Source organism: Neopelma chrysocephalum, unplaced genomic scaffold (genome assembly GCF_003984885.1).
Source record: "Neopelma chrysocephalum unplaced genomic scaffold, ASM398488v2 Primary Assembly neopelma1_72, whole genome shotgun sequence".
Lineage (NCBI taxonomy): Eukaryota > Metazoa > Chordata > Aves > Passeriformes > Pipridae > Neopelma > Neopelma chrysocephalum.
Genome location: NW_020897732.1, coordinates 2,553,120 through 2,580,589, shown reverse-complemented (window position 1 = coordinate 2,580,589; position 27,470 = coordinate 2,553,120). Strand labels below are relative to the sequence as shown.

At 38.2% G+C, this 27,470-nt stretch overlaps 1 protein-coding gene across 15 annotated transcripts in view; it reads left to right on the top strand.

Annotated features, from left to right (window-relative positions):
- Window positions 1-27,470, top strand: part of PARD3 (par-3 family cell polarity regulator) — a 459,681-nt gene that overhangs the window by 332,506 nt on the left and 99,705 nt on the right. For 11 of the 15 annotated variants that reach the window (XM_027686797.1, XM_027686795.1, XM_027686796.1 and 8 more), the window contains 2 exons: window positions 9,078-9,188; window positions 26,476-26,733. In XM_027686797.1, coding sequence (XP_027542598.1) covers window positions 9,078-9,188; window positions 26,476-26,733 — 369 coding nt within the window. Of the gene's footprint in view, window positions 1-6,237; window positions 9,041-9,077; window positions 9,189-26,475; window positions 26,734-27,470 lie in introns of those variants that run through there. The other 4 variants (XM_027686807.1, XM_027686798.1, XM_027686808.1 and 1 more) reach the window with 2 other exon arrangements.

The following is a 27,470-nucleotide window of genomic DNA, read 5'->3' as shown; positions in this document are numbered from 1 at the left end:
AATTGGTCCACAATTGTTAAAGTCCTCTGTGGAGTGTGACAAATGCAACAACAGAAGTGTGCCCACCTTGCTGCATAGTTACAGGGCAGCAGTTGTCGGGGGGGAGTGCTGGGGTATAAGGTGGTGTCACCTGTTTGGCACAGTGTGAGTGAGAGGCAGTGGGCTGAACATGGCACCCAGTGCACTGGGATGTAGCATTTTACTTTGACTCAGAGAAATTGCTTATATTATAGAAGAAGGACTACATTGTACTTTAGATTGTCAGACACCTGTTAGTAGTGGCTGCCGCTGCTGCTTAGAATTTGGGAATTTTTTGTTATCCCTCTGTATGGTATTATGTATTACAAACTAGAGGGTTTGTATGTCGGCTTTTGGGGGTGCAGTCTTTGAAAGACAAGTTAACATACTGCAGGCCTTCACTCAGACTTTTTCAGGAGCTTGCTCTTTACTTTGTAAGTGAGGCTTTATTTTCTTTTCCAGTTTGTATTTACAGTTTTTCAATTACAGTTTAACATCTTACTGTCCAATACTGCATTTTAGAACAGGGCACTGCAGTAATGATGGGCACATTCTGTCTGAGAGGTGGGACAGGAGCATTTAAATCACAGTAATGTAAGGATATGTTGCCCATTAAGATTAGATAGATAGATAGAGTGGTTTAGCTTGGCTGTATGACAGGTATGAGCTACTTTCTTCAATGACAAGTATCACATGCTTAGTGTACCAAATTTAAGATTTGGGCAAGTCAGTAACTACTCTCTTTTTTGAATACATACACAGCATTAAAGAGTTTTGGTCACAAACTTTAAAATGCTTAGAATATTATGAATTGTCCATTAAAATGTCAGGTACTGCTTTTGTGGTTGCTCCCATCATTGCTGATTGTTAATAAAGTTGTGCCTAAGCAGAAGCTTTCTTTTTTTATTCCTGATTCCTTCAGGGATGCCACAATCCACAGTTTAACAGGTTTTGGCTGACCACCATGAAAATGAGTTATTTATGGTAACTTTTAATGTATTGTGGTATTGCTTATTGAGTAGATTTGGACACACAACAGAAGACTCTCCTGTCTGTTTGCTGTCTTCCCGCTGTTTTTCCAATATTATCATTGTAAAATTATCCATACTTCCTTTGACCTTCTCAGCCTGCTTTTAAACCACAGTAGTTTGAATTAGTTGTTAGTTTTTTTCTTTTCTTTTTTTTTTTTTTTTTTTTTGTGATTTATTTATCTATTTATTAGAGCTGTCCATGGCTCCAACTAGCTTTAGGCAATCATGAGTAGCTATGCGAGAAGATTATCTTCGGTTTAGAAATTTGCAAACAGATGGTCTTTCGGTAAAAGAAATCTGTTTTTAAAAGTTCCACCATTTTATGCTGGAAGTAAATATTACAAATGCTTAAGTTGTGAAAAGAGAGCGACTTGGTGTGAATAATAGTCTGCCTGTTGTGTCATGCCTTTCAGGAAATGTTATCAAAACTGTTTATGAAAATAATTGAATGAAACCTCATGACATGTCTCTTGGTTTGGCATCATACCCATTTTCTATGAAGTTGGGATACTGACTCATGAAGACAGGCAGATTAAGCTTCACTGGCTGGAAACAGTTACTGATCGCATATGTTGTTTCCACTTCTTTCCAGGAAGTTGTTGTGGGAATTACCGGTGATGTTGTACATGAAGTGTTGCGATGTATGTGCCCTCCTGGATGTTGTTTTTGATAGACTTAGTTTGGTGAGATGAACTAGAATCCCCACTCGAACGATGCTGAAAAATGTTTTTTAATGTTTGGAAGGTGATGCAGAGGCTGTTGGGAGAAAATGTGTGAATATAACATAGACAGTCATGTGCTTTACAGTATTCAGGCCCAAAGTGGCCACTAAAGAGGGCTGATAATTTGCAGTGATAGCCACTTGGGTTCTAATGGTTTGAATTTCTATGTTTGTGGCTGAGCTTGAAGGCAATTTATTGCTCTGAAGAGGTACAAGTGTACCTTTTCAGGGTATTCTTCATTTTCATGAGTTATATATGACCTTTTGTAGTGAACTTTTCTTGGTTTGTGACAACAGAGTTCTCCAGCAATCCTCCTGGGCAGGGGTCTTGTGCTGAATGTTGCATGAGAAAGATTGCTGCTTTATCAGTTTTAATATAGGCGAAGAAACCCATGGAAAATGAAGTTATAAATGTCTGTTTTAATTATGCCCACAAGCTCCTACATCAAGGTACCTCTACATCAGTACTTCTGTGTCATCTCAGGACAGCGCTGCTGCTGAGTCAGCAGTTATTCCACTCCCTCTTAACAAGTAGAATAGGATCTACTAATTTGATTACATGTGATAACTGGCTATTTCAAGAAATCCATTGCAAATATGTAAATATTTACACTTACAACCATATTTTTAAAAATAGCACTTGCACAATTTTGCTTGGAAAGGAAGGCTTGTAAACCATCAAGTGATCACTACACAGGGTGATTTTTGTTTATGTGCTATGTTAAGTCCTTGTTTATGCTTATTAATCTTTTTTTTAGCAACAGAATGTTTTTGTGTGTCACAATAATATTTTGCAATATGAATCTCATGATTTTGCTGATACAGCAGGATGAAAGAGATTTCAGAAATCATTGCAAAATCCTTTGAGTAGGGTTAGGTTATGTGTGTCTGCGCATGTGAATAGTTTCCTGCTGTGGGGAAAAGAGCATGCCTTGAAGACAGAAAACACTGACAGAATATCTCAAGACACTTACCATTTGTTAATTTTTAATGATGGTCTTTTTTGTATTAAGGAACATAATGCTACTGAACTTCTGTCTCAATCAATTTTTCTGTATTTTTTTCATTAATCAACTAATGCATGTTTCTTCTATAGCTCTTTATTCTAATGAAATATGTGGATAATTTGGCAGACGACAATGATCTCATCAGTAACGCATCAGGGTACAATCCATTTAGCAGATTATGTGTATATTATTTTTGTTATATCAAGGATGCTGATGTATATTCCTCTAAAATGAATCTATTTTTGAGATACCTTGTAAATTGAAATTTCTCTTGCTACCACTCATACATCCTCCTTTCTTCACTTGTTCTGTCTGTATTTATGTCTATTTTTGCAAAATCATTTATGTGTTCTTTATGTCTACATGTGTATTCTATATACATTTCACATTTTTTATATATATGACATCATGTTGTAGCTTGAGCTTGTTCTTTAAATGTTCTGTCTTCTCTTTTTAGTTGCTGTAATACATTCGCCCAAAGCCACTGAAGGCAATTCCTAGTCAGTACCTCTTGTTCTGTGTGATAGGCTTTGGATTAGGTCACCTCCTAGTTGGTGACAGGCATTCAAGTAAGTAAGCCTGAAAGTGAGCCAGCTAGGGATGGACAGAGAGGTTTGGGTATTCATTTTAGTTTGATTAGATTATCCAGAGTTCATAGGATTTGCTATTTGAGGGTCAAACTTACAGCATATAGGTCTGTGTTCTTGTCTTTTTATTAATAATAATGTGATAAACTAGTATCACAGGTCTGAGGATGGTCCTTTCCTCTGATGCGACTTGGCCGTTATATTCTGGAGATCATACTTTTAAAAAACAGTCCTCTTACAATTTTTAATTTCTTCACTTAATTGTGATTACCATTGTTGGCTGAATTTGAGGATTAAGTCTGTGGATCTGACTTTGAGCATTTACACTTATCTTGAAACTTTCTCTAGCCCTTAATGTAAAAGGAGAATTAAGAAGCTATAAATTAAGTAGAACCCTGGAGTATCTTGGCAATTAGAATGAACAAGATTTCAGCTGCTCTCTTTTATCAATTTCTCACAGTCTTGGACAGACAGGGTATTTTTAATTTACAACCTGTATTTCAATTAGTCATAGAAGTTTTTTTCTTATAGCCTTTGCTTATACAGTTACAAAATAAAATTAAACTACTTTTTAGCTATACTTTTAATAACAGGGTTTAAATAAGAGAGCGACTGAATAAACTAGCTGTTACGTGAGGTAAACGTTGTTACTATTGTAAAGAGATTATTCTGTAACCATACAGTTTGAGTCCTCAAAGAAGTATTAAGCTATGTCTATGAGAGCATATGTTTATGAACAGAGGGGTAATTTTTTTATTACTTGGGATTTGGAGGAAAATGTGCACCTTTTTTTTTTCCTTTATTTTCCACCCTCAGTAATAATATTCTGTGCTCTGCTTCTCAGATTTGAGATTGAAGAAAGCGGTGGCCTCAGGTCAGTGTTGTGCTGCTGTGGCTGCAAGTGCTCCACAGTAGCTGGTGCAGCTCAAGCTTTAGCAACAGAACTGTTTTCATCATTTATTTGACAACTTTGTGAGGCAGTAGTGTATGTAATTTGGTTGCACATTATGTAGTAGCTTGTGTCTGTGCATTGGTATCTTGTGCACTGATTTAGGTAGGGCTTTTATAGCTCACAGTCAAATTGTTGGCACTGAACTTAGCAAGTGACAGGAGCTTAGAATTAGATTCTCAGGACTGTCAGAACATCAGTGCCACAGATGCTCCTTTTCTGCATGGTTTTGGTTTTTAATTCCAACAGTAGTTTTTACCTTTGTTTCTAAGCACTGTCCTCCTTTTCAGTAATGCAAGGAACATTGCTGTGCACAGATGCTGAGTGGTGGAGTTTTCATTTCTATATCAGAAGACAAGTTGTCATTTCATTTGCATTTGTAAGAATTGCAACAAGTATCCCAGCAGCCAGCCTCACAGCGATGAGAATGAGACCATCTCAGGTTCAGTCAAGTGCCTGACAATCACCAGGTGCTTCAGGCACTCGCTACCCAGCTGCACGCAGCAGAGAACAGCTCCTGCGTCTGGGGAGGGAGCAGCAAGGGCTGGGTTCACAGCACTTGGCTGTATCCTCAAGGCCTTGCAAAAGTCTAGAATTTCTCTGGCATAGGACAAATGGATGGTGATTGCTATTTTACAAGGGAGATATCATTAACGATTGCTCTTTGGGAGTAACAGCCTTAGGTTGTTATCAGGAAGTGAACAGTCACTTCAGTGGGGAAACTTATTATGCGGGTGTGCCAGGCCATTCAATGTATGGATTAGGGAAGGAATAATACTGGAAGCAGTAAGGTTCCAAAATTGCCGTGGGTCATGTACCGGACATACATTCTAGTTCCATCTTTCCTTCCCTTTGAGTACCTGAGCAGTAAAGAGGTAAGATTCACAATGACGCAAAGCCTGGTGGATTGCGGAGAAGGTGTCACACACACTAATGTTCACAGGGCAAGTCAGGTCTATGCCAGTTGCACTTGTAAGAAGGTAAAACTTTTTCATAGGTAAGCCAGTTCTTTTCATTGGGCTGGTGCATTCAATTTGGGGTGTTTTAAATACTGGGAGTAATTCTGGGAACCTGACCCATACTTTGCTTCTTTTGACTCACACAACTAAACAAGGGCCACCAGACGGCAGCAAAAAGGGCTTTACCACTGGCTGTGAAGACAGTACATAGTACCTGTGGGATGTGCATTTGGTGTTTTGAAGGGCTGTTGCATAGGCTTCTTGAATTTCAGTGGTCTGAATAGTCTCATTTCTAAGTGTCTTGTTTTGCTTAATATTCATGAATCAGTGCAGGAAACATCTACCTGAGGAAATTAGGACCAGTGATTTTGAATAGCTTGTCACCAGTGTAGACACACCACAGTACAGTTGATGGAGTGTTAACAGCTAGCTTTAATGGTGTGCCTTAGCATTGCTGGATGTTGCTTTTCTGTAGTTAAACTTAGCTTGAATATGACTGTTAAATAATTTATAAATGTCTGTTATAAATTTGGTGGAGAGGATGCTGATTTGGGCTGTGGGTTTCATTATGACTATAAATCACACTTCATGGAGCAAACACTTTTAATAGAAGTAAATAGCAAACACACTTAATTGCTAGCAAGAGTAATCTTGCCAAAGACTTTGAATGATGTTTGGAGTGGGGAGTGTTGACTGCTCCTACGGAAAAAAAGGAGGTGGGGAGTGTGTACAAATGTATCTCCATCACAGTTCTTTTCAACACCTTTCTCAAGTGCTTGGTGGCTCTCTCAGCATCTTCTTGAGATGCTATCTCAGCATCTTAGTGATGCTTCGAGATTGTTAATCCACAATTAACAATTGTGCTAAAAACGCAAAGCCACAGTCAGGGAGGGGGGAGGATGGCATTTGTTATTCTGGGTTCTAGCGTAGGGACACTGCACTTAATGTTGCTGAACTTGTTACAGGCAGTGGTGATTATGGCAGATATATCACTTCTGCGGGTGACAAAATCCAGAGAAGGCAACTTTGCAAGACCACCGTGGTTCATACTCTGCTAGGCTGGGATGACCACAGAGCTTGTCAGAGACGGGCACTGGAAAGTCTCCGGTCAGAGTGGAAACAATATGGCCACCCTTTGAAATGCCTGGGAAAGACCAGAGATGCCTTCCAGAGACTTTGTCAGAACGGTCCCCGAGGGCAGAAGAAACATTCTTTCCCAGAAAGAAAACCCTGAAAGAGAAGAAGGGTTGTTGCCACACCTTGCTCATGAGTCAAAGCAAACTGAACCCTCGTGCTGCTCTGAGTTGCTGCATGTGTGATACCTACCTCTGCCTCTGTGGGAACGCAGCATGAGTGCAGTGTGCTCTGGACTTGGGTGATTGAATCTGGAAACTCAAACCATTGAATTTTGCTAGTTTTGGATTACCTGTTAACATTAGAAATGCTCTTCCCACAGTCATGCATCCTGACCATACATTTACTAGATTGCTTACGAGGATTATTAGAAATTTCCTGTGTACTTTATTTTTCTAATAAGGTATTGATTTCAGTATATATCTGTTCATACTTGCAATGAATTGATTTATGGTGGCAGAAATTCTGTTTTGCTGCCAAAACCTAATGGCCACTAGCTAATGCAATTTCCCTCCCTTTTTTTTTGAAACCACTAGTTCTTTTTCAAAAATAAACTGGGTACTCCAGAATGTGATTCAATTGCTTTGCCTAACATTTTGAATGGGTTGAGGAAGGACAGGAGACAGAAGCCAATGTGGGCATCTCAGAGATGCTGTGCTACAGTCACACATATGTTGCTTGTCTCCTCACAATTCTGTATGTTCTGTTAGTCAGACCTGTGCTGCCACCTCAGGCACTGTCTGTCTATCAGGGTGAAATGGCTCAGTTCCACTGTTTTTCTGCCAAAACTCCTCTCTTGGCTAGAGGTTTTAGGGCTATTTTAAATTAACCATTCTCTGGTGTACAACATCCAGAACTTGATTTAAATTTCTTGTGTCATATATGTAAATGTTTTGTATAATGGTTTTGACTACTCTCTAATAAACAAGTGGATGTTTTAAAAGATACACGTTGGTGTTTTGAATGACTGAATTTAAATATGTCAGTTTTACATATAAGAGATATAAAATCAGAGACTTTACCTCTGTGTCGTATTTGTATTTCTTAGCCGTATCATGTCCTCTGCCTATCCCTTTTCGGGTGGTTATTAATGAACAGTTTTAGTTTTCAGGTGCCTGAATTACTTTGGAAATGAGAAATCTGGGAGCTGTGGAGAACAGGCACACACTTTAAAGTTTGTGTACATGCTCCTATACTTTATTATTGTGTTGTTGTGTTTTTAAAGAGCTGCCCTAAGAGCCATAAACATGATTACCCAGCATAAATATTATCTCTCAACTTAATGACCAGAAGTTAATCATTCTGCAGGACTGCTGTGTGATGTGTCTTCAACCCACACAATGACTTTGTACTAGAATCAAAAGGAACAAATGGGAAAATATTATATTTTAAATGCCTGCTGGATTCTAAATATTTTAAAGAGGTTACTTTAACAGGTCAGAAGAAAGTTTTAAGAACTCTGTGGTTTATTTCACTGTTTGTGAGCGTTTGGGATGTCCTGTCTGCACTATTGCTGGACATGTTTCATTGCATGTCTCAGTGCTTTTATTTCACTTTTGTTGTGAACCTGAGTATGAAGTGCCACAGTGTCAGTCAGCTCTCAGATGAGCATTTGGTTTAAAAAAAGTAAAATTCTTGCTGCTTTTAGTGTGATAAATGATGCCACATTTAATTGGTATATATAATAAAATACTGTTTAATAGATATGTGTTAGCCTTTCTACCTTAAATAGAAATATTTCATCTAAGATTTAGATCTATTTAAAGGTTATATTTAAGTGTTTGTTTGGTTCTGTCTATACAAAAGTCATTTCTTTCAGAATAGGTCAGAAGTGTCTTAAGAAATATGCGTAATTTTGTCCTAATAATAACTGAGTATCTCAAATGCCAAATTCTTCTCTCCTTGAAAGTTTAAAAAAACCAGTGGAATGTGCAAATATGGAAGAAATCTAAAATACTTGAAATGTAGCCGGTAGAGGGGAGAGGAGACGTGAAGAGGTCAAACCCCGGGTTGGCAGCACCCCGAACTGTCTGGGACAGCCCAGCCAGCTCCATCCCTCCCCTCACCCTCCCGGCTCTGGAACACCCTGGGGGGAAAACAGTCACGAGCAATAAAGTTTAAAAAAACCTTGGTGCTGAAAAAAAAAATAAATTTACATTCTTGAATGGTGTCCACTGTGAGTGAAACTGCCCTTGCCGGGCAGGTGCAGAGGGTAGGACTGAGCTCTGGGCAGTTGTCAGACGTACAGCTCCGTGTCTCTCAAGGTCCATATGTGGAAGCCTTTGCTTAGTGTGAACCTGAGTTGCATTCTTTGGCAGAGGTAGTGTTCTAAAACATTGTTTGACTGTGTATTTAAGAATAGCAACCCCAAAATCCTGGCATGAAAGAAGAACGTGGTCCAATTATTATTTTTTCTGATTGTTCTGTTCTTTAATGAGGAATTATGTAAACTTTTAAGGGGAGTGAAATAAAAATCAAATTCAAAAAAACTTACGCAAAAAAAACTAGAAGCAGTCTGAAAATAATAAAAATTGAGATTCTGAGGTCTTTGCACTTTCTCTTCCTGGTTTCCAAACAGTCCTTCTTGGAGTACTCTCTTTGTCATAGGAAAAGGAAAATACAGTTTTGTTCATTTCACAAGTTAGATTCTTTTTTTGTGTGTTATTAACAGGTTTGGCAAACATCGCAAAGATGACAAGAGTGAGAAAACTGGTAAAATAAAAGTGCAGGAAGCTCTTACTTCAGAAGAGGAGAGAATACGAATGAAGCAAGAACAGGAGAGGTAGACTTCAGTATTTGCTTAAACCTTGATAGAGAGAGTTTGTCTTTTAAATTAAATAACTGAAGTTCAATTTTCATTGATGAAATTTCCCACATGTTGATATGTTTATCTACTTTAAATAACAAGACAAAGCTGGATTTATTTTGGACATTAGTATCAACAGCTCCTTTGGCTGTGTTAAGCATCTTTTATAGACCCAGAGCTCCCTTCTTTACTGAGGAGACTGAAGTAATAAAATGAAATGTTGTCTCTATATATTCTATAACTGATTTTATTGACATTTTCAGAAAACAAATATTTATATAGAATGAAGTCTGTTTTGTATTTTTTTTCAAAGTCTTGCATATCTAGTTTTTTCATTGATAAATTTAGGAAAAAACTAAAAATTATATTTACCAGTATATTTGTCACTGGAGTTCAGTCTATTTATGTGCCATGCAGTCTGTTTATGGAATGATATGTATATTAAACTGCTAATGTTAAAAATGAGTGGTGAGTACATCTATTTTTCCTTAACATAAAAGACCCTATATATTATAAATGTCATATGCTCTTCTCAGTATTTCCAATCTACTTTTCATCCTGTCTCTTGTAATCCTAGATATTTGGGTCCCAGACTCTGGTGTCTCTTAAACCAATTTAGTCAAAATCTTGGAAAGCTTAGGTTATATATTTTTTAGTATTCGGGGATGTGTGTGGAGAGACAACCTCTTTGAGTAGCATCACTTCAATAAGGAGAGAAACTTTATAAAATTTGATTGCTAAATGGTAAATAGATTCAGACACAGTTAGCAGTGAAAGTGAACTATGAATTAGAATTATTTATCTAAAAATCATACTATAGCTCAGCCATAAATTTAGAATCGATGCAGAAACTCTGAAGGGAAATTTTGTTGTCTTTGTTCAGGAGGTATCACTAGTTAGTTGTCATGGTTCCTTTAACCATCATCTCTATGTACCTTGGTCTTCTGTGGGTAAGAGCAAAAGTTATAAATGATGGCTTCATCAGTAACAGCTCAGTGGAATAGCAGAGCCACAGTAACTCCTGTGTAGTCTCCTCAGTTAATCCTAAAATGGTTTGCTTTCAGTTCTTTTAAGGTTGAGTGATTTACATGACAGTTAAGGCAGGCTAGGAATATGCATTCATTAGTTTTACTTGTTGAACTCCAGAAACTTTATCATTTGTGACCATCCATTTAGATTACATTATGGGAATTTTTTTACTCTTTAGCAAATATACTTGCATAAATTGATGTAAAAATTTATTCATGTCCTTCTCCATCCATTCTGACTGTAGAGGGTGGCTGGCTTACAGTGCCTGGATGTTTTTTACTTGTCTGATGGGTTTTTATTTTCTCTTTTTTAACAAAAGTGAGGCGGGGTCATTAAATCTATTCCTGTTTTCAAAACTAAAGTGCTTTCAGATTAAATGCTAAAGGGGAAGACTGGAATTGAAGGAAATAAGTGACTTTGGATATGAAGGTGATTGTGCAGCCCACTTCCCTTTACTCATGGGTAGAGGAGCCACTTGGTGGATAAAATCCTGCAAGAGGTGCAGAGCCATGAAAGCTGCCTCTGTTGCTCCAGCCAGCTCAGGGCAGGAGGACAGCTGGCCACACACACGCTGCCCTGTTCCCTGGTTCATACACCCTGCTGGCCCTGCTTGGAGGGTTTCTTAGTAACATTAGGTCCCCAGAAAATTAGCCATATATGTTTAATCAAAGAAGAAGGACTTTACATGTAAGTTAGTAACGTTTTCTCTCTCTTCATTCTCTTTCTTTGTCTCTCTGTGTCTCTCTGTCTCTCTCCGTAAGAATGGTGAGAGTATAGACTGTCCATGTGATGATATAAGAGAGGTTGCAATAGTCACGCTGGGTACCAAGGTAGAATTATGAAATTATTTGTATAGCCCTCAATGCATGGAGCAAATTCCTAATCCCTGTCCATCGTTATGCTAACCAATTTGAATCTTTCCTACAATCTCACTCCTCGTTTGTTATAAAAACAATTTTAAGTGTTCACTGAAACTGCAGAAAATGCATGTGCCAGAACTTCATAACAGCTTGATATTACTGTAACATGGGTCCTCCTCCTCCCATTACTCTCTCTCCCTGTATATTTGCTTTCCTTTGTGTTATAAGAGAATGCAACTTCTTTGGGGTAGTGGCATGTACAACTAATAAAAGATAATAAAATAGCAACCAAATGTGTGAGGTGCTTCCTTATGTTTCTGAAAAATTCAGATGTTGATTTGGTCCATAGAGACTAAATGTTTTTGCAGTTAGATTGCAGAGAGTTTCCTTTTGATCCTGTAAAATTATGATGTTAGATACATGCTGTTAATGAAGAGTACTTTTGCAAATTAACTGAACAATCGCTCAAAATGCTTACTAGGAGACGGAGTAAAATATTACTGTCAGTGTTGGCTCATCATGGCTGCTATTTTAACTTTGTTTTCTGTGGGTTTTTTTCCCCTCAATTTTTTTAGCAGTACAATTCACTTGTTCTATTTTGATACTATATACCTCTAAAATGATGCAATACTTTGGGGAAATAGGTTGGATTTAATGAATTTACTATGTATGAGAGGCTAGGAGCAAAAATCCTTAGGGGGGTCAGAGAACAAGTGAACAGCCCATTAAAAAATCAATCATGCCCACAATTTTATGGAATTATTATGCCTTGACTTGATAATTTTAATAGTATTGTGCTTACAATAGTATTTTCTTTAAAACCTTAAAAGCAGTGTTCATGTGTATTATGAGACAAATAAGAAAACTAATGCTCTTCAATTTACCATGATTAAAATTAATAAAATGGCCTTCTATAAACATATTATTAATAATATTTTATTGATTCTGTGATTAAGGAGCATATTTCTTAAGCTGTGTATCTCTTAAGCTGTATATGGTTCACTGACAATCTTGAAGTAATTTTGATCAGAAAATTAAGTTATCTAGTTGAAAATACAGGCAGCTTTCAATGAAAAATGAATACTGGAACAGTTAGGGGTGTCATCTGAGGAGACCACCCACCAGTCTTACCAAAAATGATGTAAAATGCTCACTATTTTTAAATTCTCCAAATATTGGAATAACAGTTCATCCAAGGCCATAGGACATTGCCCTGTGTCACTGTGCTTTAACGCTGGTTTACTCTGGAAAGACAAGTCTCCTTGCAACATCTTTAAGTGTCTGCCAAGCACTGATCTGAAAATCCAGCTGGGCTCTGCTCTTGGAAAGTGTGCTTCTCCCCCGCAGTGGCACCAATCAAAACCTCAAGGCAAAAATAAGCAATAGGTTTTCTGAGCTTGGCCTTGTGTCTCCTAAGAAGGAATCTATACTGCAGAGTTTTGAGGAAGCTGAATAAGACTTGACTTCAATTAGCCCTGGGCTCTTCGTGGTTTTGTTATAGAAGGTCTTCTATGAATTCCAGAGTCCCGTGACGGACCTGTGGTTTGCACATCTTCCTAAAATCTCTTGGATTTTACAGATTGGAGATAAGTGGAATATCTTGAGCTTTCAGAGATGCTTCTAACTACTTATAGTTTTACACAGGCTTTGCTATGTAGGATAGACTTAAAACCAGATTTTGAAACTTTTATCAATAACCAAGAGGAATTAGTTTGTATGAATGGTCACCTTCTGCTGTGCTTCTGGATCTAAACCTCTGGAAGCCCACAGACCTTTCCAATATAGAAACTGTCTACATCTGGTCTTTGAGGGCCTCCAGGGTAGACTTTGCTCAATATGTAACCAGAGTGTCCATTGATATCCTGCAACCTGATTGCCCTGAAACGTTTTCTGAGTTCTTAAAAGCCCTTTAGTGTAGTCTCTTTCTTAGGAGATGGGAAGACAGAACTGTTCAGAAAACCTACTGCTTTTGTGTTCTGGCCTTGCTGGAGAGAGACATCCCTCCAACAACAGGTTCTGATACCTTTGTTTCTCCCTCTTTCACCCTTGGATTTTTCCTTCAATTTCATTTTTTGTTGGTAGTTGTTTTGTGCTTTTTTTTTCCTTGCTTTTTTTATTCTTTGCTCTTTTCTTTCCCCTGCAGCTCTGTGTTCATTACAAAATAAATCTTCAGCAAATCCAAAACCTTTGCCTGTATTCTGCACTTCTTTAGCTCAGGCACGTGCAGTTCTTGACACACATGGGAAGGCTATACGTACTGGTTCTCTTCAGCCTTGGACTGACTTCCTCTGGCAATGCAAGTGCTCCCCAACCCAAACAACTTTACTCTTTGTACCCAGGTAGTAGATAACAGAGGAATGAACTAAACATACCTCTTTGTGAAGTTTTCAAGAAACGCATCTGAATCCAGTGTGATTCACTGCTGGATAATGCTCAAAAGATGAAAGTTGCAATTTGTATGTAGTCTCATGATTCAAAATTCGTGATCCCAGCTGTGGGTGAACAGTGCATATGCTGTAATCCACCTCTAGAGGCACTTCCTTCTCTTGGAAAGAAAGTCTACAGGATATTTTCTCTGGTTAATACACTATTTTAAGAGCTTTGCCAATGTTCTATAAATCTCTGGGTTACCATAGAAGTGTTTTAATCTTAGTATTGTATTATTCCTCAACTTCCACTGAAATGGATGGAAAATCAAGTGCTTAAACACCCATATTGGGAGGATCAGTCTTGAGGCGATAAGGAGAGAATGTACTGTACTGATAGAAGCGCTATAACGGAGGCTCCAGAGATGCTGGGAAGATGATTGAGTGGTCAGAAGGTGGCTTGTGGAGCTGAGGGTTTCCTCTGCTCTGTAAAAGCAGCTGTACGATTACAGCTTCTGCTATTCGTGCTGGAGGACAGTTAACACGGCAGAGCAATGATGCGCTGGGAAGGTGCATGTGTAGTCACCGTCTGGAACAGAAACCTCCTGCTGTGCTGGTTTCCCCCTTTCTATTTTGGAAAACATGACCTTCTGTTCCTTTGGGTTACAAAGGGAATTACATTTACATAGTTCCGCTGTTCAGTTCCCCGGTTCTCTGGCCTGGTTGGTGCCTCGGGAGCGGCGCGGGGCCGGGAGGGGGAGCTGCGGGCTCGGCGCTGCCGCCCGGCCCGGCCCGGCCCGGCTGGGCTCGCCTTTGCTCGGCTCGGCTCGGCCCGGCAGTGACCGGTGCCGGGCTATCACCTGGGGACACCTCCACAAGCGGGACGTGGGAGTTGCTTTTGGCGGCCGCGGGAGGAGGCGATGCTGCTGCGGCGGCTGCCGGCGGGGACACCGCGCACCTTGGTCCCGCAGAGGCGCTGCCCTGGGGGAGGCGGATCAGGCGGCTGTGTCTGTATTGTCAGATTTGCTGCTACTTTTGGAGATCAATCAATAGGCTGACAGCACTTGTTTGTGTGAATGTAAACAAGGCTGTGATTTCAGTGGGTGTCGTTCGCATATTGTTTTTCCTAAATTTAGAGGGAAACATTCTGTCTGTTCATTAGTAGCTAAAATAACACTGATTGCCCCTCCCCCCCCAAAGGATTCAGTTATTCCATAAAATGCTTCCTGTATTGTATTTTCCTAAGGGTATATGGGTCTTTATCTCCAGCATATAATGAACTTCTCTTCATCCTTCTCTAGTACCATTAAAGCCACAAGCCCTTTGTTGTAAAAGTATACTAATGAATAGAAATGTTACAACAAGAACAGAAGTCTTGTGTTTTCCCTTCATCATGCATCATCCATTTTAATTAGACAAAAGGGTGGTGAGTACTGTGACAAGAGTCTGGAATTAAAATCATTAATTGATGTCAAGCTGACGAGAGACTGCTAACATGAATTTACTGACAGCAGGAAAGAAATTAACCTTATTACTTTATTTAGTACATTGGGACTATTTATTATATTTTCCTGTGTAAGTTCAGTGTGTTCTGTTAATGATAATAAAGACAAATAATTAATAAAACCTACATAAAGTTTTATTATTACCTCCTATCAATGAAGTTTGCATGAAAATCACATCAATAACTTACAAAAAAACCCCTACCATGTCCTTCTAATCAATGTAACTCATCAAAACCATTACAGCAATATTTTGGGTATTTTAAATGAGTATAACAGGCTCTCTCTAGCCGAGTAGAATTGCAAAAGTGATTTGATTTAAAAACCACGCCTTGGTTTCTTAATGTCAGTGTTGCAAAAAATGAAACATATTTTCTGCAGCAATGACATTGATTGGAATAACTGTCTGGTTTGATCATCATTGGAAGGTCACCCTAACAAAGATGAGTTTTAATGTTAAGCATCTTTATTCTTTAGATGAAAGAGTACTGCAGTGTCTTACAGAATGACAGCAGCATCCTATAGATAATTTGTGACCCAAAGGTCATAATAAAAGAATAGAGGGGAGGTCATCCTGTAGTAAAGGCCATCTGGAACTGTTAAAGCATCAGATGGAGTAGGGGGCTGAACAGCAGGATACTCTTGGTGCCTTTCCAGATTTCCCAGAGAGACCATAATATTTTTATTGGAAAACCCCAACTTTTTTCCCCCTTAAGCAAAATATTTTCATCTAGCAGTTTCATCTTACTTTTAGAAAAAAGACAACAGACTGTGATAAAGAAAGGATTTTTATGTCTTACATAGCCTCTAAGTATTATCTGTGCCTTTGAAAAAAGGCAGAGGTTCAGCTTTACTTTTGCTGCTGCTGTATTTTGATGCCACTTAGCAGCTTTCCGAAAAACTGTTACTCTAAATCCATTATTATTGCAAACATGCAGAATATAAATAATTTGTAAAGTAACTTGTGTAAAATCTTTTCTGTTAAAACTTTAACCCCCTTCCCAGCCCATAAGAGAGGAGGAAAAATTCCTCAGTGATCAGAAAATCAGAGCAATATGTTTCTCATTCTCACTTATTTTGTGATGGGGTCTCTTGTCTCAGTTTCACTGAGGTTTGTGGCATTGTTTTTGGCATGAGGGATGAGGGATGAGGGTGCAGGACATGAAAACAAATCAATGGCAATAATTTTTGTAAGAGAACACAGAAGTGAAGATTGACAATATGGAGCTTTGGAAAAAGATTTTGGGCCAGTTCCACTTCATAAAAATGCTGACTTTAGGAGATATGTAAATTGGAACTTTTGCAGAATAATAGTTGCTGAAGAAATTTTTTAAATAAAGCACCATATATTCTCTAGCTACATATTATAAGTATAGAGGTTTTAGGACATCATGTTAAAAGTATATTTTCTCTGTTATTCCTTTACAGGGATTCAAGACACTGCACTGGGCAAGGTCTGGCCAAGTCCCTTACAATACAGTAAAAAAACCCCAAAATTTAGATGGTCTTTATAATATTTTCTCTTACAAATTTATTTAAGGTATCTTGCAGATCATATGAATTCAGAGCTCTCTAGACATGTCAGTTCTAAGTAAGAGGACTAAAAATGTTGTCTAACTTTAGAATGCCAAGGACTTTAGGCTAAAGCAGCAGCACATCCCCTGATGTCACATGAACTGTGCTTTAGTGTCAGAGTTACTGTACCAAATAATTATTTGGGAATTAAAAAAGGTTTGCTGTGGTTTCTAACTTATAGTTGATTTGACTTGTTATTGGACTTATTGTTGCTGAGTTGAACAGAACTGAAAACTTGTAATATTTTCCAGACTGCACAACGGGAGTCTGTCTAACAGTAAGATAAAGCACTAAACCCACTCTTTTTTCGAATTCTTAAACACAGCAGCAAGTATTTGACTAGCAAGAAAGATACAAAATGATACATTTGTGACAGACAGATGGGTTCCCCTCCACATCGCAGCTGGAACGTTTATTTTGTAACCTATTCCTAGAACAAACCTTTTCTGGGTTATGAGACACCTGGCTCTGTTTCTGATCATGCTATAGGTTTGTGCTGTCAGTACTGTGACCCATCAAGGTTTTAGAAGTGAATCCTCAGAGGTGTTGTGGGTGCAAATTTGTGGGTCTTGAGCAAAGATACTGACTTAAAAGCTATATTCTCTATTGGTGGTTTTTTTCTTTTCCTTTTCTTTCATCTTCAGTGTATGAGATTCACAGAATACCTTGCTTTGTTGTGAGGTTTTTCATTGCATTTTTTTGTCACTTCATACTGTTTCATTTTCCAACTTCAGGATTAGGCTAAGTTATAAATAGTACTCTAGAAACACAGAATAATGGACCTGAAATAGAACTATTGGTAGAATTTTACACCCTCTTTTGTTACTAGACTTCAGCTAGAGGAAGACAGATGGTGGATAGGCTCAACTCAACCAACAGTATTGTAGCTTGACCTCCAGGTACTACCTGCAGTATCTGGGAATGACTGATTTGATATATGGTATGATATATGGTACCATTTGATATATGAGATGCCTGTGTCATTTGTTTCTTGCACACATGGGAACAGCTGCTCCTTGCACATCTATCTGCAGAATTCAGATGTTATCCACCAGTTCTTCTTTCTGAAATTGTTATCCAGTTGGGGAAAAAAAATTAGGGGAAGAAATAGTCCAAGCAATCTGCGTGAGAGAGGAAACCAGTGCTCTTAAAGCGAGGAGGGATGGAATCAGGAGCTGAGTCATGTTTCAGCAACAGCTGAATCTCATGATCTTCTTCCTTTCTATTTCTGTCCAGCAAAAGAGATAAAGAGTAGATTAGAGGTAAATTAATCTAATGACCTATCCTCATAGGTGTAAATATCAGCCTTTGTGGCCAGTTTTGTTATGCAAAAGAAGTACTAAATTCCATTTTGCGTACAGACAGCAGTGATGTTCTTTGATGCAACATGATTCCCAGCAGGATAACAGTCCCAGTTGCTCATCTGGGTGATCCTTCATTGCTGGGGTCACTGACCCTTGGCTCAGACATGAAAATAAGGACAGAAAGTTTCAGTCATGGTAGTGTTTGTTTTGGAGACAGGAGGACCTATACTTCCTGTGTACCTGAAACATTCAACTTTGGTTGAAATGTATTCTTTAAAAAAAAACCTCAGCAGACAAACCCTCTACCCCAAAATGCAGCAGACTGTTAGCTGCAAAGTATGCTAAAAGCTCTGTTGAGGTGTAAGTAAGATGGTAATTTACAGATTTTTAAAATCAAAGTAAGCAACGATTTTCATTTGTTTACTGCAAGATCCACAAAAGCAGTTTGAAGTACACTATTGGGGGTGATGTGTCTTCACTTTGGAAAAACAAAGGGTGAATCAAGAAGGTCAGGGGATAAGGAAAGATAGGGATGAAATACATGAGAGATTCCACCAGGTTAGAGAAAATAATTCTAATGTCTCTTTTAGTTTCATCCTTGTCACTGATTTCAAATTGGTGTTTGCACTTCACCTGCATATATGCATAATATTTACTTTCTCTCCTGCATTTTCATTTCTTTACATCTTCATTTGTATTTTGCTGCCTTCTTTAATAGCCTTCTTTAATATAACTCCTTATAAAAATGAGCATGTTATTCTCTTCTTAATATATTAGGGCACTTACAGTAATCACCTTATCACCTTTATCCTTCACCCTTTTTTTTCAGCTGCAGCCCTCCTGGGTTGTAGCTCATTAAAGGCTTTTGAAATTCTTGTGCATCTCTTCTGCATGTGGGATTTGAGGAGGGGGGATCTTCAAAGAGACAGTAAGTACTATCACATATTCTAATTGGCAGATAGGCTGTGATTGTTGAAGGAGAAAGAAAATTAGGACTGTCTGATTATGTAGATACATTTCTTTAATTTAGAGGTGATGGGCAGCTTTTTTTTTAATACGAAGTCACTGTTCTATTTCTCTGCTATTGTAGAACTACTGCATAGGAAATATATATGTGTGTAAAATTTCTATGTAGGTGCAGAATTATAGACCTTTAAGAGAGATCATGTCACTTTTTCAAGGTAGGATCTGCAGCGTATGCCCTACCTGCAAATGTTTGTTTCATCCTCGGGTTTTTTCCAGTTTACAATGACATAAACTCTACAACTTCCCATGGCAGTCTTTTCCACTACCTTTTCCTCTAGGAAGTTCCCCTGCCCACAGTATCTAGTATCAATTATTCCTGCTGGAGTTTAAATATCTAATACTTGGATTAAAGATGGAAAACGTTATTTTCCTCCAGTGTCTGTAGACTGCTGTTATGTCCCCACTCTGTCTTTTTCTTTCCCCAACAGCTTGATGTTGCTGACTCGTATCTGTTACCCAGTAGAACTTCCAGACCCATTCCTGAAAAAGAAACTCACAGATTTTTTTCTTTACTTTTAGTTGATATGCTTAATTATTGTGACTGTGCAGATTACCTTCCAGTTGATGTTATTTAAGTTAATTCTATTTTTGAAATCTACTCTGCATTTCAAGAACATTTGAAATGTTAATACTTTCCTCCAAAGTTCCTTCATTCGGGTTTTCTGCAGATTCAATACAGTCCTAAATAATTATGAAAACCCTGAGTAAATTCAGAGAGTGATCCATGTAGAAAATATCATGAGCTGTTCATCCTGCATGACTGTGAATTGCTGAGAGCTGCTCTCTAGATACTCTGCAGGAGCAGCCTCGTTCAACCTATTGCATCCATCTCATAGCTCGTTTTCTTAGCCTGGGACATACTGGTTCTGCCCTGTTCACAAGGTGCTGTAGAAGAGAATCTGGCTGACTTCACCACATCTGCTTTTGATAACTCTGTAGTGGCTCCTGCTCTTTCCATCATCTCCTCCAGTAGTTTGCTTCAGAGGAGATTGAAGTTACACTCTTGAGTTTTTAATTCACCACCTTCTCTGAGGGATGTTTGACTTTTTCTAGTTTTTCAGTATTTCAGCTGTCCCCAACAATCTCTCCTGATTACTGAAAAGGTCTGAGGCTGCCTCAGACAATTGTGTGTGTTAGATGAAGTTAGTTTAACTTAACCAGTTTCTAGCTATATCTTTTGCTGGTGTATTGAAGATCTTTTTGTTATTGGTGGCAGTCAATTTTGCTGGTCATCTGCTTGCAGTCAACCATTTCAGTGAAGACAGATGCAAAGAAAAAAACCATTAAGCCTTAGGTCTCCTCAGCATCATCTGTCAATATTGTTCCATTGCTGCCACACAGGGGAGCAACCTTTTCTTTGCTCTTCCTTTTACTGCTAATGCAATTACACAATGATTTATTGTTATCTTTAAAGCTCCCTGCTACTTTTATTTCACATTATGCCTTGGCCTTTCTGATTTTGTCCCTGTATGCTTGTGTAAACTGACCACATTTTGTATGTGTTTCCTCATGTGTCTGAGGTCAGAGGACGGTCATATTTCAGCCAACTGGCCACACATGTATGTACACAGCAGATAAGGCAGAACTGTTAATATTTTTCTTTTAATGACTTGAAAAAGGTTGGTCTCTAGACTTTCAATTTAAAAATTGTATTTCCTTAGCAATATTTTCTAACTTTTTTTTTATAATATGCTAAAGTTTTGAATGAAATGAGTGTAAATGAGGAAGAGGAGGTGTCTTTCTTATTTACAAGCTACTGCTGTTTGTGCCCATGATTATCCATTGCACACAGTGATCATTCTGAATGATTTTCCCAGGAAAGCAGATGGCTTTGCTGAGAGGTGGTTATAACTGTGATAACTGACTAGCTCTAATCATGATAAGAAAAGTGAAGCGTCATATGTCGGTTCAGACTGAAATCACAGTAATGCCTATAATCAAGGTACCCTCATTAGAAGGGTAGTTGTCAGAAAAATTCTGCTTGGATCCAGACAAAGGATGAAGAAAAATACGGGAGAGGACAAACTCCCATATTGACTTGATTGCCAAAAATTAGGAAAAGGGCCATTAAAGCCCTGAAGGCAGTTGAGGAGGTTGGGGGAGGAACAGTGAGACCTGGCTTACTTGTTGGCACGCTGTTCCTGTAAGGTGTTTTTCAGTAGCAAAAGAGGAGGGGATAAATTTGACAAGATTTGGCTACTGGCCAATGCACCTTCTGACCTCTTCATTAGAAATGATATCTGGCAAAAATTGGACCAAATGTGTTCATCCCACTGGACTAACTTGAACAAGCTGAGTGGCTTTATAAACGTGTGGTTGTTTTTCTCTGTTTCCAATCCATCATTCCAACGTCATGCCAGTCTGATGGTAGAAGAACTGAGAACTGGCAGCCGTGAATGGCTTGTCATTTAGCTTCTGTCCTTATACAATGCTGTTTCTATCCTTAATAAACATTGTCAGCCATCTTACATATGTGGAACTGCAAGCATTCAATACTGCTTTTGTAAATGAGTGAGCCTCAGTGGAAAAGATGAGATTGCGGATTATCACTTGGGCAATATCTGAATCCTGGCAGCAGCAAGAGGATTAATTGAATTGACCAAGCACTTGCATACCAGAAGCAGCAGCCAACTTTGTTTCTGCTCTTAGAGGAGGATATATTGCAAGGGAAAATATAATGTACTAGCCATGAGTATCCTTCCCATGCTGTGTTCATCAATTAAGATAAATAGGTGATTTTTGCAAGGATCTAAATCACTAAAATGAAAAAATCCCTCACAGGAGGATGGAGCTCCCAAGGGATTTGGGATATTTGTAGTCTACTTCTAACCCTAGATGAAATTAGGGTTGATTTCTCTTCTGTTGACAACTTTGCTTATTCACTTTTACTCACAATAGCTCAGCCAGCACCACAGATTTTCTCTTGATGAAAAAAGTTGAAGTTAATTCAGAGAACTGCTGTAAACATTTAGCTCAGCTTGGAATTGGACTCAAATTAATATGATTACTTAGTACCCAAATATGAGCTACATGGCTAAATGCCCTTTATGGTTAAGGGATGGGTCCTCAACACAGTTGGTAGAGCCTGGAGAAGGGCTTGGCTTCACCTTAACATGGCCATGTTACAGATGTTCAACTGAACTGCCCTCTGGAACCTGCAGCAGCCACCTAAAGTGACTGAATCTTGACTGGCTCTCCTGGGAGTTCAAAAAATACCTTGACACCTAAATTTAAGTTTCTAAAATGGTAGTTGCCTTCACCTGAAAGCTGAACATTATTCACAGAGTTTTGAAGGATGGAACGAGGTAGCTGCTGTTTGCTGAGGACAACCATGCATAAGCTTTTCCCTTCCTTTTTGTGACCACCATTTCATGTGCATAGGAATCACTATACAATGGGTATGTCTGTCATTACTGGATTAGCTTGCAATGAAAAGCTCTTCTAACAATTATAGGAAGTTCTGCAGCTAACAATATTGTCATTTGAAGCAGTTATCATTAGCTTTTGAATTGAATGGCACACAAATGCATGAGGATAGTTTGTACTTTACTGAACATTATAATTTGAGTCTCAAAAGCATGACAGTACATTGTTGACATTTTCCATATTAACACTTCAGCAGGAAGGGTTTAGAAACTTCTTGGGATAGCTTTTGTATTTTTAAAAGTTCAGTTTCATTTAAACACTTAAAATTGATTAGCAGTTTTTGCAAAAATTATTTGACGATGAAAAGAGTTATGTGACTGTTAAGCATGATTATTATTGTTAAACCCCCACAAAATCCTTAGGAAGGCCATAAATCCTCAAAATTAGCTGAAATTTCAGACATAAGCATTTTTATTGTGCCGTGTCATGAAGGAATACAATTCAGTGAAGACAGCTTAATACACTTATCCACATTATGAAACCAAAGCACTGTGGTCAAACACTTCGCCAGATACTGGATTTCAATAGCAGAAATGTTGCTGAGTAGGGCTGAAGTACAGAGCGAGTTCTAGGTTCTCATCTGTGCTGCACAGTGTGTTTACATAATCATTTTAATTTTCCCCATAATAGTCTACACTGGCATTTCCCATATATATACTTAATGCAGTATATGCTAACAAGGGATTTAGGGTGTATCATGCATAGAAACATACATGGAGAGGGGGCAACATAAGAAACAGAATCACATTAAGTTCAGGATCTTATATAAAGATATATTCAGAGTTAAAAACTATTATAATTGCAAAAGAGATAGGGCAATATTCAGCTGATAGCTCTTATTCTTTTCAAGAGTATGTCTATATATTTTCCCCTAGCCTTTTCATTTCTTTAAGTTGGGAGGCATAATGTTTAAATGTGGTATGTCCTTGAAAGGCAAAAACAAATAGTAATTTAAACAATATTCAAAAATATGTTAAGTAATTAAAATACCTATACTTTTGTCATCTGAAAGTGGTAGGATTTGCACGGTGGCTGAAATGTAAAGCACAGAAAATTAATTAAGAAAAAAAATCAGAACATTTTGGATGTCAGTATGGTCAGACATCTTATACATTTCATTTTAGGGTTATCCTTTGTTATTGCAAATGGTTACTGGGTACTTTGGTCATAATTAACAGGAAGATCGTACTGCATTTAGACTCTGATTTTTAATACTGTGTATATGTATTAACACATTGTATTAGCAGTTATAGTAAATATTCTAAAAATTTTCCTGGCGGATGTGAACATAATTACCCGCATAACTCTTCAACGATCAGTTCTTTCCTACTTGAATGGGAATAAGTATCCCTCACCAGGCCATGCACGGGAAATCTGAATATTCTTGCTGCAAATGGTGCTGCATCCAAACTATTAAAGAAATGATAAGCAGATGCATGAGAAAAGGTGGTTAACATGGAACAGGGAATGCTTATGTCTGCACCTGTGGAGAGTGATGTGATATTCATGGTCAAAAGTTACATAAGTTCACCATCCTCTCTCATAGCAGTTAGCATAACACTAAGGTAAATATCACCAGGTAATTCTGTTTTATAAGCACTTCAGGTAAAATTTCTTCTGAATGAATTACTCTATGCTCTATTATTGCTATACTGTCTGATTTCATATACTGAAATTTTGGTTATCTAAAATACATGGATTTTTTTCCTTCGAATTGGCGTCAGACAGTGTTCCAGTATGTGATGATACATTGTCCATTTAAAGAAGAATTAAATCTACCAATGTCTAGAAAATTTCTGATTTCCGTTGCTTCTTCCATTCAGAGGACAAATATCAGTAGACAAATGCATTCTTTCACATGGTAATTAATACAGGACTACAAATTGGAAATTAAACTGCAGAGAAAGGAATCAACATGCACAGGTGATTTTCAGGCCTGTTTTTCCTTCTACATAGAAACCTTCCAAGTGATTAAGGCTGTAACATTTCTGAATTACAGCTTTGGGGTATAGGAGAATGTAAAACATATATTTTTATTTTAAAAATAAGTATGCAGAAACACAGTTTAAATTTGAAATGAGTTTTGGATTTAAACTTGAGTCCTTCTCTGCTGTAAATTAAACAAAAAACAATTCTGGTTTGATATTGCTGAAATTGTGAAGAAAAAATTTGCACTGTGACTTACTATAAATAAGAATTGTGGTGCACAAATCAGTGGTAGTAGACATAAAAAGAGGAATGCTGAGGTTTAACTTGGGACATGTAAATGAATCACTGAACCATCAATGTAGATGGCTCTGGTTGTTGAAGGAAATTCAGCCAGTCAGTTGTATCCCAAATCAGTATTTGTGGTCAATAGCTACAGGATTCGTGGAGGAAAACAGGTCTGTCTGTCTATGCCATCCTTCTGCTCCCTTCTTTTGTTATGGTGTTCTTTGTTAATGTAAAGGAACAATTTGCTTGGGACTCAATCTGATGAAGAGACATTTATGATGTTCACATACCAACTCTGGGCTGGATTCACATACTTGAACACAGATGTCTTGTGTCATTTGGGTGATCAGTCTCTGAGACTTCAGCATGACCTATGGAGTCCTTGCCCAGCAGCTGGAAATCCAGAAAGATTACCTGGGGGTGTCAGGTACCCATAGCTCTTATGTTTGAGCAGTTGAATTATGGCTGGGTATCCAAGCTCTCAAGGAAGACCTAACTCACAGCACCAAAAGTGGCTGTAGAGCAACTCCTTTCATGCTGGGACAGAATGACTACGTGGCAGCTCCTAACTCTGGAGTCTGCTACTGACAACTGCCTGCCATTGTAAAGGCAGCCTGCACACATGGCTGGTGTGAGCTCACCTGCTGTTGGCACCTAAATTCTCATGTCTTTATCTGCAGTCTGAATCCCACCCTTTATGAATTCCCTTTTGTTTTTGCAAAACTAATCCTGAATTGGACTAGTTTAAAATTTCTCAGAAGGTCAAAGTTACCGGACTTTAAGGCTTTTCTATTTCCAGAAGAGACCAGGCTTACTTTCAGAAGAGATATAGGCTTTGAATAGGCTGCTTTTGTTAAAAGTTGGTGAACAAGCTGTGTTTGGAAAATGCACACAAGAGAGATGCACAGACCTGTAGTCAGCATGGATGGATGCTGTCACACTGTAGCCATGACTGTATTAGATGAAAAAGGAGCACATTTTACTAATGGAAGGGAGGAGATAGCTGAGTGCTTCATTTTGCAATGATGACAGAGCATTAAATTGGTCTGAGGAGACAATGTGAGTGGGGTTGTGTGGTCAGTTTACTGCGCGTATGTGTGTGTGATACGTCAAATTTTCTAAAATGCCAAAGAAACTTTGAAGCCCAGATCAAATTTTTGTAATAGCTTTGTGTGCTTTTAAAGATATGATCTGTGCTCAATTTGTGTTTGTCAGATTCCTAAATGTCATCTGTTTCTATCTGTCACTTTTTTATCATACAGCTAAAATAGTGCACCTAAATACAAATTCCCAGTGCAGCTTCACCTTTCGTTTGTAATTTTAACAGGAGGCACATGTTGTTACTTTTTGGAAAAATACAGCCTGCTTTTGAGAGATGCCAGATTCAGTTTGTTTACATTTTAAACAAAGCATGCACATTTCAAGTGAATCATACAAGAATCTGCTTCTGCTGTTTACTGCGTGAGTGCAAACGTAAATGTATCCTTATGCAGTTTTTAAATTCTGAAAAAAATATGATTTTTGTAGTATTAAATTAAGAAAGTACATTAAAATTCCTCTCTAAATACAGGCATTAGAACCATTAAATCTGACAAGTTCTGATGAAGTGAATATGAATGGGATCAGATCATTCTCAGATAAGTCAGGTATTAGCACAGACATCCTAAGATGCATGAAACAAAAGGTAAACTCTGTTTACCAACAGCTATGGCTAGTAATTATTAACTTGATGAACTAAAAGACAGTAGATAATCAGACTTACTCCTTAAAGAGCAGTGTTGCTTGTAGCATTGCTTCAATCTAGGCTTCAATATCCAAGGTAAACCCCATGGCAAACTGAAACTGGAAACACTTCATTGGTTTTCATTAATATAGGCTACCTAAACTGTCTGCTAACTGCTGCTTTATATGTCTGGGGTAGGGGGGCAGCCATCACTTTCATCCTTCTTTTAATTTTTCAGAATTCAAGCAAAAACTCGAGAATTTCGGGAGAGACAAGCTCGAGAACGTGACTATGCAGAAATACAGGACTTTAACCGGACGTTTGGCTGTGATGCAGATCCAATGTATGCTGGGATCACTTCCTATGACTCTTCTTCAAATAGTGGCACGATAACACTGAACACCCGACCACAGAGCCCGAGGGAAGGACAGACAGTGGAAGCCTTGTACGCACAAGTGAAGAAACCACGGAATTCAAAGTCTTCACCTGTAGACAGGTAGGCACCAGCCATCAATCAATACACTCTCTCAAAATATGCCCTTGTACTGCTTTTGTCATGGGAGATGATTGTACATAAGTTGGAAAGTCAGAGCTGCCTTTTTATTAATGGCTTTTTAAAGCCTTTATGTAGAACAGTATTGAGCTCACTCAAATCAACCTGTTACGGAATGGGATGGCAAAGTTATTTTCTGCAGAGCAACGGCTTTTCTTCTCATTCTTCAGATGGTTTGGAATTTTGGAGTCACCGTTTGGTATAAGTGAAATTAAATTCAAATTTGTAACGTTATCAGGTTTATGTATCAAAACTCTAATGAATATGCCTGTGTAATGCAACATTTCCAACCTATTCACAGCAGTTACAAAACCTATAGAAAGCTCTTTTGTTACAGCAAAAATGGGTTAAAGCTTACCTGGATTCTAGTCCTACTGCTGTCCTGAACAGGTTGAGCTTTTTGATTAAATACAGACCAAGTGAGTAAACTCCAAGCTTAACTCATGATCTGCTTTCTCTTCTCATGCTGTAGCTTATGATTCATACTCTTCCTGTGGTTTCATTATCTGAACTGTGGGTCATGCTTGGTTTTATGCTGAAACTGGGCAAAATTCTGGTTTCTGTTGATGGAGTTTTGAGTTCCTTTGAAAACCTGAAGCTAAAACAGGCATGTAAACTAAAATAAAGTAAAAATAACCAAAGGCAAAATTCACAGTTTTTTAATACTTTAACAATGAAAA